Raw genomic sequence first — 14,022 nt, forward strand, 5'->3', positions numbered from 1 at the left:
TAGAAAATTAGTTGTCATGGCTACAGACTCACTAAGATTGGTCTGCGGCCACCAGGTCAAATCTCTGTAACCTTTCGTGTTGTTGCAGTGAAGGTCATAAAGGTCTGCACAAAGGTCAGTCTTCTGTTTTACTGCTGGGACAGGTTTGTTCGATAACGTCTGTTTATCATACACCGTGCTAAAATCACTCGGAGCATAATTTTCTGAAATAGAATGGCCGATAGTGACAATATGACATGAACATCCAGAACAATATACGAAAATACACTGGTGCGTTTGCGTGCTTGTGGTAAGCACGATTGGGACAAGTTTCATGCAAAGACATTACAATGTTATGATTTGCGTTGATAACTTATCAAAGTAGAAACACTACATGAGCCCTGGATCTCATAATTCCCTTTACTGATAGAAGGCTACACATTGTGATGTTCTGTTACATTCAACTTTCACAGATATAAACAAACTGAAGCGTCCTGTGAACATACATCAGGGGCACTCTACATTTGAAATAATTGCCGACATTTGTGATAATTGCCGACATTTGTAATAAAATTGCTGTAACAAATTTTGTGGACGACAATTGCAATGGAAATTGCCGATATTTGTAATAAATTTCATTAAAAATGTAATAATTATTACGAAAGTCGGTTGTACAAGGCATCCGCTGTATCAGTTGTATTGTTATCTTTAAGTAATTTTGTCTTTTTTTGCATTATGTCTTTCTTTGACTCGGGTTTTAAATATAGGAATTTATTGGCGCGAGGCAATCAATCTTCCAATTTGTTAAAGACTTACCGAAACACATATCCCTATCCAAGTTGGTCTCCAAGGCAACCCTGCCAAAAAAACAACGCATATTTAAATTTTCATTTCTCCAGAACGAAAAAATTCCTGCGTAATTTAAAAAAAAACCCCAGCCCACCTTTATTTTAGCCCATTCAAGACTGAAAACATTGCAGATAAAATCTGTTCTGCAGGTGTCAAAATTTGTCAGAAGTCGGTTCAATGATACTCAGAATGACAACAACCAAATCATAAAATTAGTTGGTATTTCGTTCCGCGTGTCTTTGGTACATAGTAGGCATTCATCAAAATCAGTGTGTACATGTAATTTTCATATTTTAAACTTCTTTCTCAACCTTGCCTTATTAGTTGCCAAGTGCGCCAACTACGTTCGATGTTTTGAGGAAACCTACCTGGCGACAACTAACAAACTAACCAAAACAACTGGTACCAAGATCTCAAAGACTGTTCCAACAGGGCGCCGAAACTGTAATAAAGAAGAATGCACAGTTTATTGATTTGATTATTAATTATATATAAAAGAATCGCAAAATTTTCGTTTTATGTTAATAAAACAATCCATTCTGAGTATAGACGTGTCCCGTGACACTTTGTTATTCAATCTTTATTTTCACTCGATGCAAAAACTATAAACTGTCCATCGGTAAAATTACTAGACGACACCTGAATGAATAGTTGGTAAAATTATTTCATTATTTTTTGTATTATAATGATTAATAGTTCATCAACATTCATTTAGTCAAAATGAAATTAACTAAATTTGCATAAAATTGAGCATTTACATTTTTTCGTCAAATTTTGATTACGTCATGTACTAGGTGACCAGTCATTGACGTGGTGTACCTATAGCGTAACTCCGAGTCTATCAATGATCACTTATTTGTTTATTCTAAGGTCCCAGATCAAAGTACGTCCAGGCAATTACTTTTCAGTTGTGTTGCATATTTTGATTGCTTCAGACTGCTAGTCACGGTCCTGACGAATGTGGTGTGATGCCGACCCGGACATCTCTGATGTCATCCGGTTATCTACCCTGCCCGGATATGGATATATGGACGACGACTACTACTACTAGTACGAGAGGTTAGTTCCTTATCTTTAAAAAGAACGGTGATGAGGACCGTTGGTTTGACGACCGCGATTTTCAGAGAAGTCACATTTTTCGTCAGAACATCTATATTAGCTAGAACGTTACGAATTCTAACCTCTAAAGAAATTAAACCGTGAAATTCTGTATTAATTAAATATGTAGGCTGTAAGGTGTAGACCTGACGAGTTTTGAAATACAAATATTGCCGAGTGAAAATGTTAGACCATATAAAATTGCAAAGTCAGACTACAGTAATCTTTCGGAGGTGCCGCTTTCAAGTTGGTATCACTATATGTGTGTCTATTCACAGAGGTACGGCTTTATTCTGACAGAGTGGTGATATTTTGATGATGGAAAAAGAAGAACGAACACAATTCTTTTTGATAAAGTTCTGTTGTTGATAGATTACTAGTACTGGTTTCCAGTTTGTCTTCAAGTTATAGGAATAAAAAGCCAACTATTTTTTTTTCACCTGAGACACGTTGAATCATAGATAGCTTCAAGCTGAGTTCCAAATTATTAGAACTCAATTCTCACCTCCAACTGATAACCATTGACTTAAATCTAGGCCACGGTACACGTAGTGATCGTGCCAAACTGTGTACGGCATCAACTGAACCCGGACACAGTACCTGATAACAGAGAATACCTGTATTGGCAAGTACACCTCTTTCTTGTCACTAATAGCTATATCGTTACTTCCTTGACGCCCCAGTACCTGTATCTTGAACGATTTTACCTCAATATTTACTTATTTTGGACCACTTGATATTGTAATGTGTTGTTTTTTTTCATGTATGGTCACCCAAGTGGTGAAACCTTGCAAATACCTAACACATCTATATCATCTGGACAAACGAATTACTATCCAAACAGAGAACCGCCATGTAAACAATTAGACAATTCAGTTGTGTGTACTTCGGTTAATCTCAATGGTTGACCTGTCCCCAGTAAATATTTTCAACCGAAAAGAAATAAGGAATAGAGGCAAAAGGTAATAGATAAAGCTATTTTGAATTGTGATTAAAAGTATAAATAATACTGATTATTGATTTTATTTCAACTACTGCCACCACTATCATGTACACGTGCGATACTGTTACTAAGGCTACTCTTACACTCCACTGGGAATTCATAATCAATACATTTAGTTACTGATCACTTAGGGGTATCACCGAGTATTGTGATCTCTTGGACAAGGGCAAGGGGCTCAGCTCACACTGCTGTAAATCGACCAAAAACTTTGTTTCAATCTCCAACACCATCTCCTGTTTATTCGGCTACCAGCAAGTCTTATTGAAACTCAAATTCAATTCCTATTCGCTGGACATGATGACGTCCCCTGTTTGTATACAATGATATCTCAAGTGATATTATCAGTTGTTTGCAATTGGCTAGAATATTGTAAAGTGTTATCAACCAAATGACATTTTGTCAATAATATCTCGTATCAAGACGTGTTCATAAAGGCCAAAACAATATAACTGTTTCTAGATCTGGTCAGCGTGCGTATCACTTAAATACCCTCGCGTTGGTTTTTTTTTTTCGTGTTTGTCCAGCCCATGCAGTCTGCTGATATGGGACAGAAACACAAAAATACCCCCTCCTTCAGTGAAGACAACTGCAGAGTCAATCATGAACAAGAAAATGAGAACTGCCCCACATACACACTTGCTCTGAAGTATTAAATAAAAAGAACAGAAAAAAATCGCGTCGTCGCACCATTTTAGACAACCTTGACCAGAAACAATTTTTTTGGCATAATAAAATTAAAACAAATATATTGAAAGTTAGCTTTTGCCAACAATTTAATATGCCAATGGAATGAACTATCTATGCTTCAGTTACTGTAGTGTAGGACTTTATGTAGTAAAATGTAAATTTGTGTATTTTCGTAAAAATATCAAAATGTTCCGAATTAAAGATACATGTGATTTGTACGCTGTCTCACACCCTGCTGAACGTTTGAACTCTGTAAAGTGATAAACTACCATCGCGATTGGAGTTCTTGTTCAATACACTGTCATATATTTTGTGATTTCTCGCTATAAAAATTACAATGGGCTGAAATATCTCCCAGTTGTATTGGAATTCGTAAAATTCAGAGTATTGTTTTTTCTTTACAGAATTGGACGTTGCTGTAGTTGCTCGGGTTTAGCAACTATAATTAGGAATTATTGTGACGGATGTGATAATGGTTGCTATGTTTCAAATCCTGTTTGGCTTATAGTCTGCAAATCTTGATATCACGTTCATTCATCATCTGCCCGTTGTGGATTTTTGAAATAAATTTTCATCTTTAATTTTTGATTTTTTGATTTTTAATTTTTAATTTTTTTAATTTTCAATTTTCAATTTTCAATATTTTTTTTAAAATTGATTATATTTTATTTTTATTTTTATTTTTTTTTAAAACAAAGTTACAGTGCGTAATATTCAAAAGCCTGGTCAGAATAGGATAGAATACAAGTTTGTCTGGCAGAGCTATAGTTTAAAGTATGGCCAGGGACAAAAGAATGGCCCTATTTGATGTTCAAGATTTCGCTTAAGACTTCACTAATGCAAGGATCCGGTTATAAATCACTGGTTATTAACAGTTTTGACAAAATGCTACATTTGAAGACTAGTATTTCATACCATCAACCAGGTCGTCATACTTTGATTATTACCCCTTATTACTCCCCTACCTAGGAATATCCAATCACAGTATATAGAACCAAACCTTTCAACAGTTATTGGCTTTTTTGTTCAAAATCTGTAGTCTACTCTCACTCAGTTCTCTTTCTTTAAAATATGACCCTCCCCAAAATCAACTTCACATAGGGTAGGTAGTTTAGAATACGACGACCCCGAGAGATAAGATAGTTATATATCGCGGTCACAATGCTTCCCGATCGGTGAGAGTTTGGTGAGGTGTAAAAGTAAATGAAGATAATTGTAAGTTAATTAGACGAACACATTAATATGCAGACTGTACTAGTACTGTTGTAGTCCAAAAAGACATATTTTCTCTCTCTGGAGTACGATTTTATAAAAGTGACTACAGATGAGGGAAAGGCACAGAGGTTTACATGGACAATTTTGTGAAATGACGTCATGAGTTTAATAAATACATCAATACATAATTGGAGACAGATATATGTATACACACATTAATACAAAATACATAATGGGAGACAAGATATCACAGGATAGTTGTTAGTCCAATGCAAATATGTAATGTTGTCTGATTCACTAAGTCTTAGTACAGAGGAGGATGGATGCTAGCAATACGGTAGTTCACTATAGTTGCTTCAAATTGATGGTGCTGTATTTTGCCATGTCAATTTTAGTTATTGTACATGTACTATTAAAGTGGTACAGCTTGGCATGGTTTTAGTGGGGAATCGCTTAAGAGCTTCACGTCATGATCATTCATTGTTTGCAAACGGACCCGACGGTACCCTGTTCTGAATATACACCTACATGATTAAATTCGCTATGTTTCAATACTAAGAAAGGACTGGTACACGTGCACAATTAGACTATCTAATACATTCACATTTTCACTGTTTCCATAAAGCAGTATTTCTATTGTAACTAGGAGCAGTGCGGAATTTCAATTAAAGGGCCAGAGCGCAGACCCAACCCCACTCGGCCTCCCACTCCCTCATTAACAAATTGTGTGGTTCCGGTTACACTCAATTGTACAATAGGTAGATTTTTTAATTTTATTTATTATATATTTTTTTCTGAATAGTTTTCAATTGTTTTCCAAATGGTCTATGTGTTCTGTATTTCTTCCTATCAGATGTAAAGCCATTACAGTTTGGAAGAACAATTTTAGAGTGTCTTTTTAAGTTGATGGCAGTTTCCTAGTCCACTATTTCTCGTGAGTCTTCACAATATTTGCGATTGTATTTTTTTTCTCGAATACGTTAAAGAAAGTTGAGGGTCGCCAGTGAATAGCAAGGTGGGGTCGGGTAACCGGAGCCAAACAATCTTTTAGGCCTTATACGGAACTGTATTTTACCTGCCACTAAGAATTGTCTATATCCCAAACAACATAATTATTCATTAGGCGATCACTCAACACATTGTTACTATCACTAATACAGGGAAACAGTGATTTAATATAGGAATCTCAACCGGTCTCTGATTCTGGTGTACATACGAACGATTTGCTTATTCTTTTATCATCCCACCGTTTATATGTATGTCACGAGTACACGGAGCGATCGATAAAATAGAGCGCGAGTTTCTAAGTTTCTATGCTTAAAAAACGTCACTGTTTCCGTAGAATACAGTTTCTATCGAATAGTCTTACCTGTAACGTGAAGTTTTTCCATATCAACCACCTGAACTGCCCTGTTTTCATCCCCATTGTACCGTCAGTTATTAAAAAACAATGTCGCAATGTCGCTTGATTCATCGACCTGACGTACCTGTAGCAAGACTAGTGATAACAATGTGACTTTTATGTGTCATACGTCGAGAATCGCGCATTGATTTCGAGAAATCTAGGGAGTAATTAATGACGTCAGACAATTGTTAGTTTAACCGACGACGCACGTGTGGAGGCATGCTGCGTATAGATAAATTTACCAGTCACTGTGGCAGTGGTGGTGGCGGTGGTGGTTGTAATTGTTTTGCGACAATACAGCCAGCATTGAATCATGAATATCAGGGTCAAATGCAAGTGAAACAGAGGATAGTTTAGCAAGTGTATTTTTGAGAAAGCTTGTTTTTTAATACGAAAGTAAAATATCGACAAATGGCAAACTTTGGACAGTGCACACAATTGTTGATACTAATACAGTTATGATATACGGGGGACAGGCTGGCAGGACATGACATTTCACCTTTGATCACCTTTGTAGATGATGACAGCAAAGCATCGGATGTTAATTACAGTTATAAATGTGATTGACCTGTGGTACCTCGATGAACAGCAAACAACCTCGTTACTATTATCAACTCTATGTCCTTTGACCTTCAAAACCACACATATGAAAAGGGGGAAAAATCACTGGACTAAATGTAAAACGATGTCGTTTTATTTAAAATACGGTTCTATGAAAATACAGAGAAAATAACCAATAATAACAACAACAAATTCTAGTTCCACTATCCATACGTTATTATTATCAGAAGTTTTGTAAAGATTACATGCTGGACTGCTGGGTTTAAAGGTCACATCGTGACCTTACGTTACCCCGTCCTGCCCACGATTTCGAATAATTTATAGACACTTTGACCTTTTGTGTGACCTCTATGTCATCTGCCACGCCAATCAATATTCCAGGGTTTTAGTAATGAAATAATTCCTATACCGTGCACAACACATCCAAAGGAACAAGGACATAAAATGTTGCACGGAGAATTTAATTCCACGCGACCTTTCTTAATAATTGGTTGTTTTCATCAAATAAACAGTTTATTTCCAGGACATTTGAATATTTATTTGGCACAATTTAATGTTCAAACAGTGGATTAATGAAATGACAACAGATTCTTATGTGGCAATTATAGTGTCGATCTGTGTCAAATTGTTGTTTGTTTTCATATGCATATGAAGCTTAAGTGTGTTTTTTATTGGTGTCTTGTCAGCGATCTGACAACATTTATCTGTTGCTACGTTACCGTCAGTGTCATTTGTTCGTGTTATATCATACCGGTCGATGGACAAGCGATTTATCATTTAACAATTTTCTTTATCGGGTACAACAGCCATGAAAATCTTGTATTTTTTTCAAAGAACAGCACATAGTGATATTTGTTAACACGAAGCGGCCAATTTCGCGTCACGTTTGGTAAATGTTCAAATCTTTGAATAATACATTTGGCGACTTATGAAACAGAGAATAGATTTTATGATGATAAATGTTTGTTGTGCCCGTGTCACACCTTGCGTTCCATGACGTCAATATGTCTATAAGAAATGGGAAAGCTATAAAGATATGATTAAGCCACTCCAATTGCAGCAAAATGAATTTAGGGATTGGTCGTTTTCTACAGCCAGAGGGAGTAGGGGTGTGGATGGGGAGGGGGTTCGTTAGTGGGTATTTCCCTGAGATCAACAAGTCTTAACCCATCTCTCTGTAAACAGGTTGACCCCCCTCCCATATCACTTATTTCTGAAACATAATGACTTCCCGGCAGATAACCACCATCATTAAATCGTCACATGCCAGGGTGATTGTGATCAGAGAGTGGACTGTTTAACTATGCCTCATGCTCTGGTAAATGAGGTTTCAGTTTGTAACGATAGATAGTGTTAAGCGATTGAATGGCCATTGGTTTTATTTAGTCTCAGTACGGCAGCTCTCTGAAAGTTAGGGGAATTTCTGCTTTACTAATATTTTGGTTTGAAATACAATTTTGTGTTGTTAACTATGACCATAATTGCACATGGAATCTGTTTCTTTGATCCCTAAGGATTCAAATTGCTCTGCTATGATGTTATTGATCCTCGTCAGCATAGACATCAAAACCATGGTGTTGTCATAGCGACCGAGTACGCCACATAGTGCTTGTGTGAACCAGGCTCCAAGGGCACGGGTAGGATTGCAACATGAATAGCAGATTAAGGAGATAAGATGAGGTCAGAGGTTAAGGGTCAATTAAACAATTACTGATACATTCAGTTACATGTAATTAGCACCACCAAAAGGGAATTTGGTTATGTATTTCTCCCCAATCATTACACAACACCATCACTGTATCTATTTGCAAATATAAAATGAAGCCGTACAGTGTATTGATAAATACTGTAAGTATTACATGATCACAGGAAGCTTGAAGAGAAGTTTGAGATAGTTGACGAGTAACTAATCAAGCTTAGTCACACTTTTTGTTAATTGAGACTAATTACAAATCCTTGCTGTTGAAACTACCAAAAAGCACGCAACACACATATATCAATTTTTCACTAATTAAATTTGCAGGTGTCAAGTTGTCGTCTACTGCTGACTAGTTTGCAGATAATATTTTGCATTCCCGTTTGGATGCTGACCTGAAGTAAATATTCACCACATCTATTGGTACGTTATTCCAAAATTTCATTCATTCATTCATTCATTCATTCATTCATTCATTCATTCATTCATTCATTCATTCATTCATTCATTCATTCATTCATATCATTCATTCATTCATTCGTTTATTTTATTTATTTATTATTTATTCATTTATTGGTTGACTGCTTGGTTGATTTACTAATTTAATTAATTAATTAATTATTTATTTATTTATTTATTTTTTTAGTAAAAATTTATGAAATTTATGTGGTGTGTTCCTGTGAAGTACACAATGATCCAAAAGTGATAATTAAACTGTCACCGTTCAAAATGACAAATTTCTGATATCATGGTTCCGAGAATGCTTTCAAGTCACTGAATGTAATTATGCGCATGACATGCTTTTCTTTTATGTTGTGTAGTAAGGTCGTGCAAATGGGTTGGATATGTACTGCCCCCATACTTTCAGTGGAAGAACAAGAACAGCATAACAATGGTATATTCTGAGAAGGCTGATCATAGTCGAAGAAAATTATTAAGTGACTATTAATTGCAGTAAATTGCAGCATATCGTCTAATATACCACACATCCCCACATAAGGTGCACTGTCAACTTGGTGTGCCACTGATGGTTTGAGCGGAAGCGATCTTGTGGTTTCCATCTTATTCTCTTATAATAAAATGATCTCTCTACTCATTTATTCATCTGTCTGTCTGTCTGTCTGTCTGTCTGTCTGTCTGTCTGTCTGTCTGTCTGTCTGTCTGTCTGTCTGTCACACACACACACACACACACACACACACACACACACACAGTACAGATGTATTTAACAATGGCGCTGATATTCATTCCACAAATGACAATGTCATCGATGCAAGGTAAGTCAATAAAATGACAAACATTATTGAATACATTAAAGTGTTCTATCATTTAGACTGAAATTAGACATATTCTTATTATCAGGTAACTCTATAAACTTTTCATTAAATCGCGAATATTTTATGAAATTCTTCTAATAAAATACGACAAATGGCATTGAATCATTGAAGTAGACACTTTTTCCTACAATAAACTTGTAAACGTTTCTATACTAAATGTTCTGTTATTTATTTTTAGTTAAGCCCATATTGTTGACAACGAGGAGAAGGAACCAGAGGGTAGAAGTACAAAACGTAAAGGTCCAATTCATAGATTGTTTCGTCGGATTAGTGAAGGATTGCGACGGATGTTTGGGCGAAAATCAAAATATAAAAAGAAAGTAGAAAGACGAACCCGATGATGAAGTGAGTATTTACCAAAATATTACCCATTGGTGGTTAGACTGATCTTTGTAGAGACGACATTGCGACAGTGTGTGAAGTAGCTGTCATGCAAACGAGACGAATTTACAACCCTAGCCTCTATTTTGAATTTTATCGTGAAAAGTGACCGCCTTCATCAATGTTATGAACATTACATGTGTTTCTCATCTTTTCCTTTTTCTCATTGGTAATTCTTTTCTTGTCTATTTTACACGATACGCTGGCATATCATGTATTCATCATATCCACTGATGTTATACTAAATTATTATGCAAAAACACAGACAACAAAGGAAACTATCATTGCAAGTTTGGCACTACCCATGTTGTTGTAATCATTTATTGAATGTAACAAAATATATAAATGAAGGAATACGTTGTGAAATAATAACGAAATCACTTGAGAACTGATCTAGTAGGACAGACAAAAGTCTGTCAAGTATATTATTAGCTAACAGTAAAAACCTCTACCAAAATGCTATGATAGCAAAACATATCAATGTAAAAGGCTGTCACGTAAAATATTAGCTAGAAGTAATGTACATGTACAAATAGCACAATAGCAAAAGATATCAATACACAAGTAGAACAGTAAAGTTGGTCTCAGGATCAAATAGTTTTAGTTTCGGCCTCATATAGTCTTGTATTCGAAAAAATCACGATGACACCAAATGAAAGCAGTCAAAGAAGAATCAATAAATGTTGAGGTTACATGAAATGTTCCCTCTTCACACCCACTTGACGGGAGAGGTGGTGTCTCAGCTTGTACGGGAAAAAAACCTGAAAATCAGAAAGTTTATCACCGAGACATTTATGAAAGTTCAAAGTTCAGCTGAGGGAAGTTTATTGGTGGGCACTATTCCGATGATGTATCTGTATTGCAGCCCTTTAAAAAGACGTTAGTCTTATTTTAAAAATCTGTAGACTGAAGTAATATTTTATGGTGGTGTGTTATCGTGATTTTCCGTATATGAGGCTATATGAGGCTGAATCTGCGGCTCAATATGAGCCTAACCTCATAATGTCCGCCAATCTGAATTTGATTCTGAATCTGAGCCTAACCCTATACACGTCAATACAACCAAGTTTTGAAATGAACTATGCAAAAATATATCTGGGAAAATTTGTGAATGAGACATACGGAAAACCTATTTGTTATCTTTTGTCTTGTATGCACTCATAACTGACCATGACGATATTTCTAGGCCAATTTAAATACACAAGCATTTTCAATTCTCTTAAATTGATAGTTAGTACTCATGATGACCTGTTAATTTTTATGTTAATGCAATTATTACCTATACAGTCTCTGTTTTGATGAGACGAATATAAACTCAGTGCCTGTTATTGAATAAAATAATAATATAACAAACAGTTCATTATAAAAGGTGTAAAACTGGTTATTTCCTGTTGGTTTTAAGTTGTAAATATATGGAAAGGTGTTACGCTATTATTTAGCGCCAAACCCTCCATCGATAGGAATGGCTGTACCAGTGATCTGGTCAGCAGCAGGAGAACACAGAAATGCTGCTAATTCGCCAATCTGTGGAGAGGAGATAGATAGATAAAGTCATAGAACCAATAAGTATTAACTATCAAAACACCTTGAATATCTTCACTCGTTTATTTCAACATAAGAAGTTTTAAGTAGGTTGGTTTGGTGTTGATGGGTTATTGGTAGAATCTAATTGTTGAACACAAGAATTGTAAGAATAAATGAGTCGCAGGGTTATCGAAAGTGAAAGAATAGGAATTTTAAGATAAAGTTCAGAGTGGCTCTTTATACAGACAATTTGAAAAGTATTTTCCAACAGCGTCAAGATACATGTTTATACCCTTACAAGAGATGTCCATTGTTTAAACATTGGAAAAACGAATTTGACATTTTAAATCTGTCTTATACAGAACGGTGTTATTCTTGTATCACATTACACAATATCAAACAGGACAGCATTAGTAATACTGTTCAAAGTAATGTTAGATTGACGATTTCCTGAATACAAAGTAAGGAAACATTACAATCCTACTTACCTGATCGGTTTCTATGTACTTGCCGGATGGGTTTAACCCCTCAAGAAAATGTTTCTTTATAGAAGGAGAAAAGGGACAAGGAAATTAAAAACCTCTTGAATAGTAAATTTAATGTGTTAATAAAGATAATGCTTAGTCCTTACTCAAATGATTTATGCAAATTTACCTTTTACATTTTGTACTGATTGAAACATTACGTCATTGGGATTCGTAGACAACAACCCATACGTCAAATTGAAGTTTCATCTCGGTATACGTCTGTTGTTAAAATTACATTTTCCCAAAATTAACAAATGTGTTTAATTAAAATAACAAAATATGTTAACAACGATATTGTAAAGTCAAAATGGTGAATATTGGAGTATTCTTATTTCTTGTTATAAAACAAAATTGCAACGAAAGTATTGATATTTGCTAAGTATAATTATTTAATAATATGATATATCATGCTATCCTAGGCAAATACACTGCCACAGAAAGACATATTTAGTCATAAGGGCTTCACATCACGAATGATGTGGTAACGTGTATTTATAATGAAAGCAATTCATCAGACTTACTTCTAACTCTTCTTCGGTTTGTCCCGTCTTAATGGAGATCTCTCTAAATCCGTTTTCCGCCACTGTAAACATAAAGACAAATAAAGATACATACATACATACATACATACATACATACATACATACATACATACATACATACATACATACATATACACACACACACACACACACACACACACATACTCATGCATGCCTGGCCATACGTATGCACGTGATTGTTTAAATATCAACAGACACAGAAAGAAAAAGAAATTGAATAACAAATGTGCGAACATATTCCAAATAAGCTAACGTTATTTCAAAACGTTGAGATCATAATATGAGGTAACTCACTGGCTGTATATGTAACAGCTGGACAGATGGCATTACATGTCACTCCTGAGCCTAGAGTTTCCAGTGCAACTACCTGTTAATTAAAACACGCATTATATATTAATAATAAACAATAGACTCCTCTGTAGAATGAAAACATATACTTAAGAGACCAAATCTATACAGAGATCTCTGAGAGAGAGAGAGAGAGAGAGAGAGACAGAGAGAGAGAGAGAGAGAGACAGAGAGAGAGAGAGAGAGAGAGAGAGAGAGAGAGAGAGAGAGAGAGAGAGAGAGAGAGAGAGAGAGAGAGAGAGAGAGAGAGAGAGAGAGAGAGAGAGAGAGAGAGAGAGAGAGAGAGAGAAGCTAAGAAACAGGAGGAAATACAGAATGGGCAAATTCGCTTGATAGCTGTTGTGACACATCAGATTAATTGGCAGTTCGCCACAATATCAACAGCAACTATATGGGTCAACGTTAACACATTGGACGGACCTTTGTCAGACCATTCATTCCATGCTTAGATGTAGTATATGCAGCAGCTGAAGGAAGTCCAGCCAGTCCTAAGATTGAACTGATGTTGATTACTCGTCCCCATGCTATGTGAATACAGAAATGAAAATATATAAACAGACATTAGGACATAATCATGAATGGAAATTTTCAATTTGAAATTGTGTGTACTTAATAGTTATATCTTCTTTAAGGAGACACGTGACACTTGTTAATGATGGAAGGAGGTAATCATAAAACGTCCGTGCTCGACTCAAATTAGATATTGGAACAACAGCAAAGATCATGCATAGTCTAATTTGGAAATTAAAGTAACTAAGTTCTAAATAGGTGTATTACTGATTCCTATAAATTTCTAATCTATAACATTTGAATATTGAATATCGTAATCTGGAACGGACCACTTAGTTA

The 14,022-nt window shown here is 35.5% G+C and overlaps 2 protein-coding genes across 2 annotated transcripts in view; both read right to left on the bottom strand.

Annotated features, from left to right (window-relative positions):
• Nucleotides 1-6,257, bottom strand: part of LOC144438049 (phospholipid-transporting ATPase ABCA3-like) — a 64,200-nt gene extending 57,943 nt beyond the window's left edge. Inside the window, exons 1-4 of the mRNA XM_078127081.1 lie at nt 6,201-6,257; nt 1,197-1,270; nt 796-836; nt 33-203 (exon numbers count right to left, since the gene is read on the bottom strand). Coding sequence (XP_077983207.1) covers nt 33-203; nt 796-836; nt 1,197-1,270; nt 6,201-6,257 — 343 coding nt within the window. The remainder of the gene's footprint in view (nt 1-32; nt 204-795; nt 837-1,196; nt 1,271-6,200) is intronic.
• Nucleotides 6,258-11,642: 5,385 nt separating this feature from the next.
• LOC144438050 (D-beta-hydroxybutyrate dehydrogenase-like) overlaps nt 11,643-14,022 on the bottom strand; it is a 12,507-nt gene continuing 10,127 nt past the window's right edge. The window contains exons 6-10 of the mRNA XM_078127082.1: nt 13,594-13,697; nt 13,120-13,192; nt 12,784-12,845; nt 12,224-12,277; nt 11,643-11,735 (exon numbers count right to left, since the gene is read on the bottom strand). Coding sequence (XP_077983208.1) covers nt 11,643-11,735; nt 12,224-12,277; nt 12,784-12,845; nt 13,120-13,192; nt 13,594-13,697 — 386 coding nt within the window. The remainder of the gene's footprint in view (nt 11,736-12,223; nt 12,278-12,783; nt 12,846-13,119; nt 13,193-13,593; nt 13,698-14,022) is intronic.

The sequence above is a fragment of the Glandiceps talaboti genome, chromosome 7, assembly GCF_964340395.1.
Source record: "Glandiceps talaboti chromosome 7, keGlaTala1.1, whole genome shotgun sequence".
In the NCBI taxonomy this organism is placed as follows: Eukaryota; Metazoa; Hemichordata; class Enteropneusta; family Spengelidae; genus Glandiceps; species Glandiceps talaboti.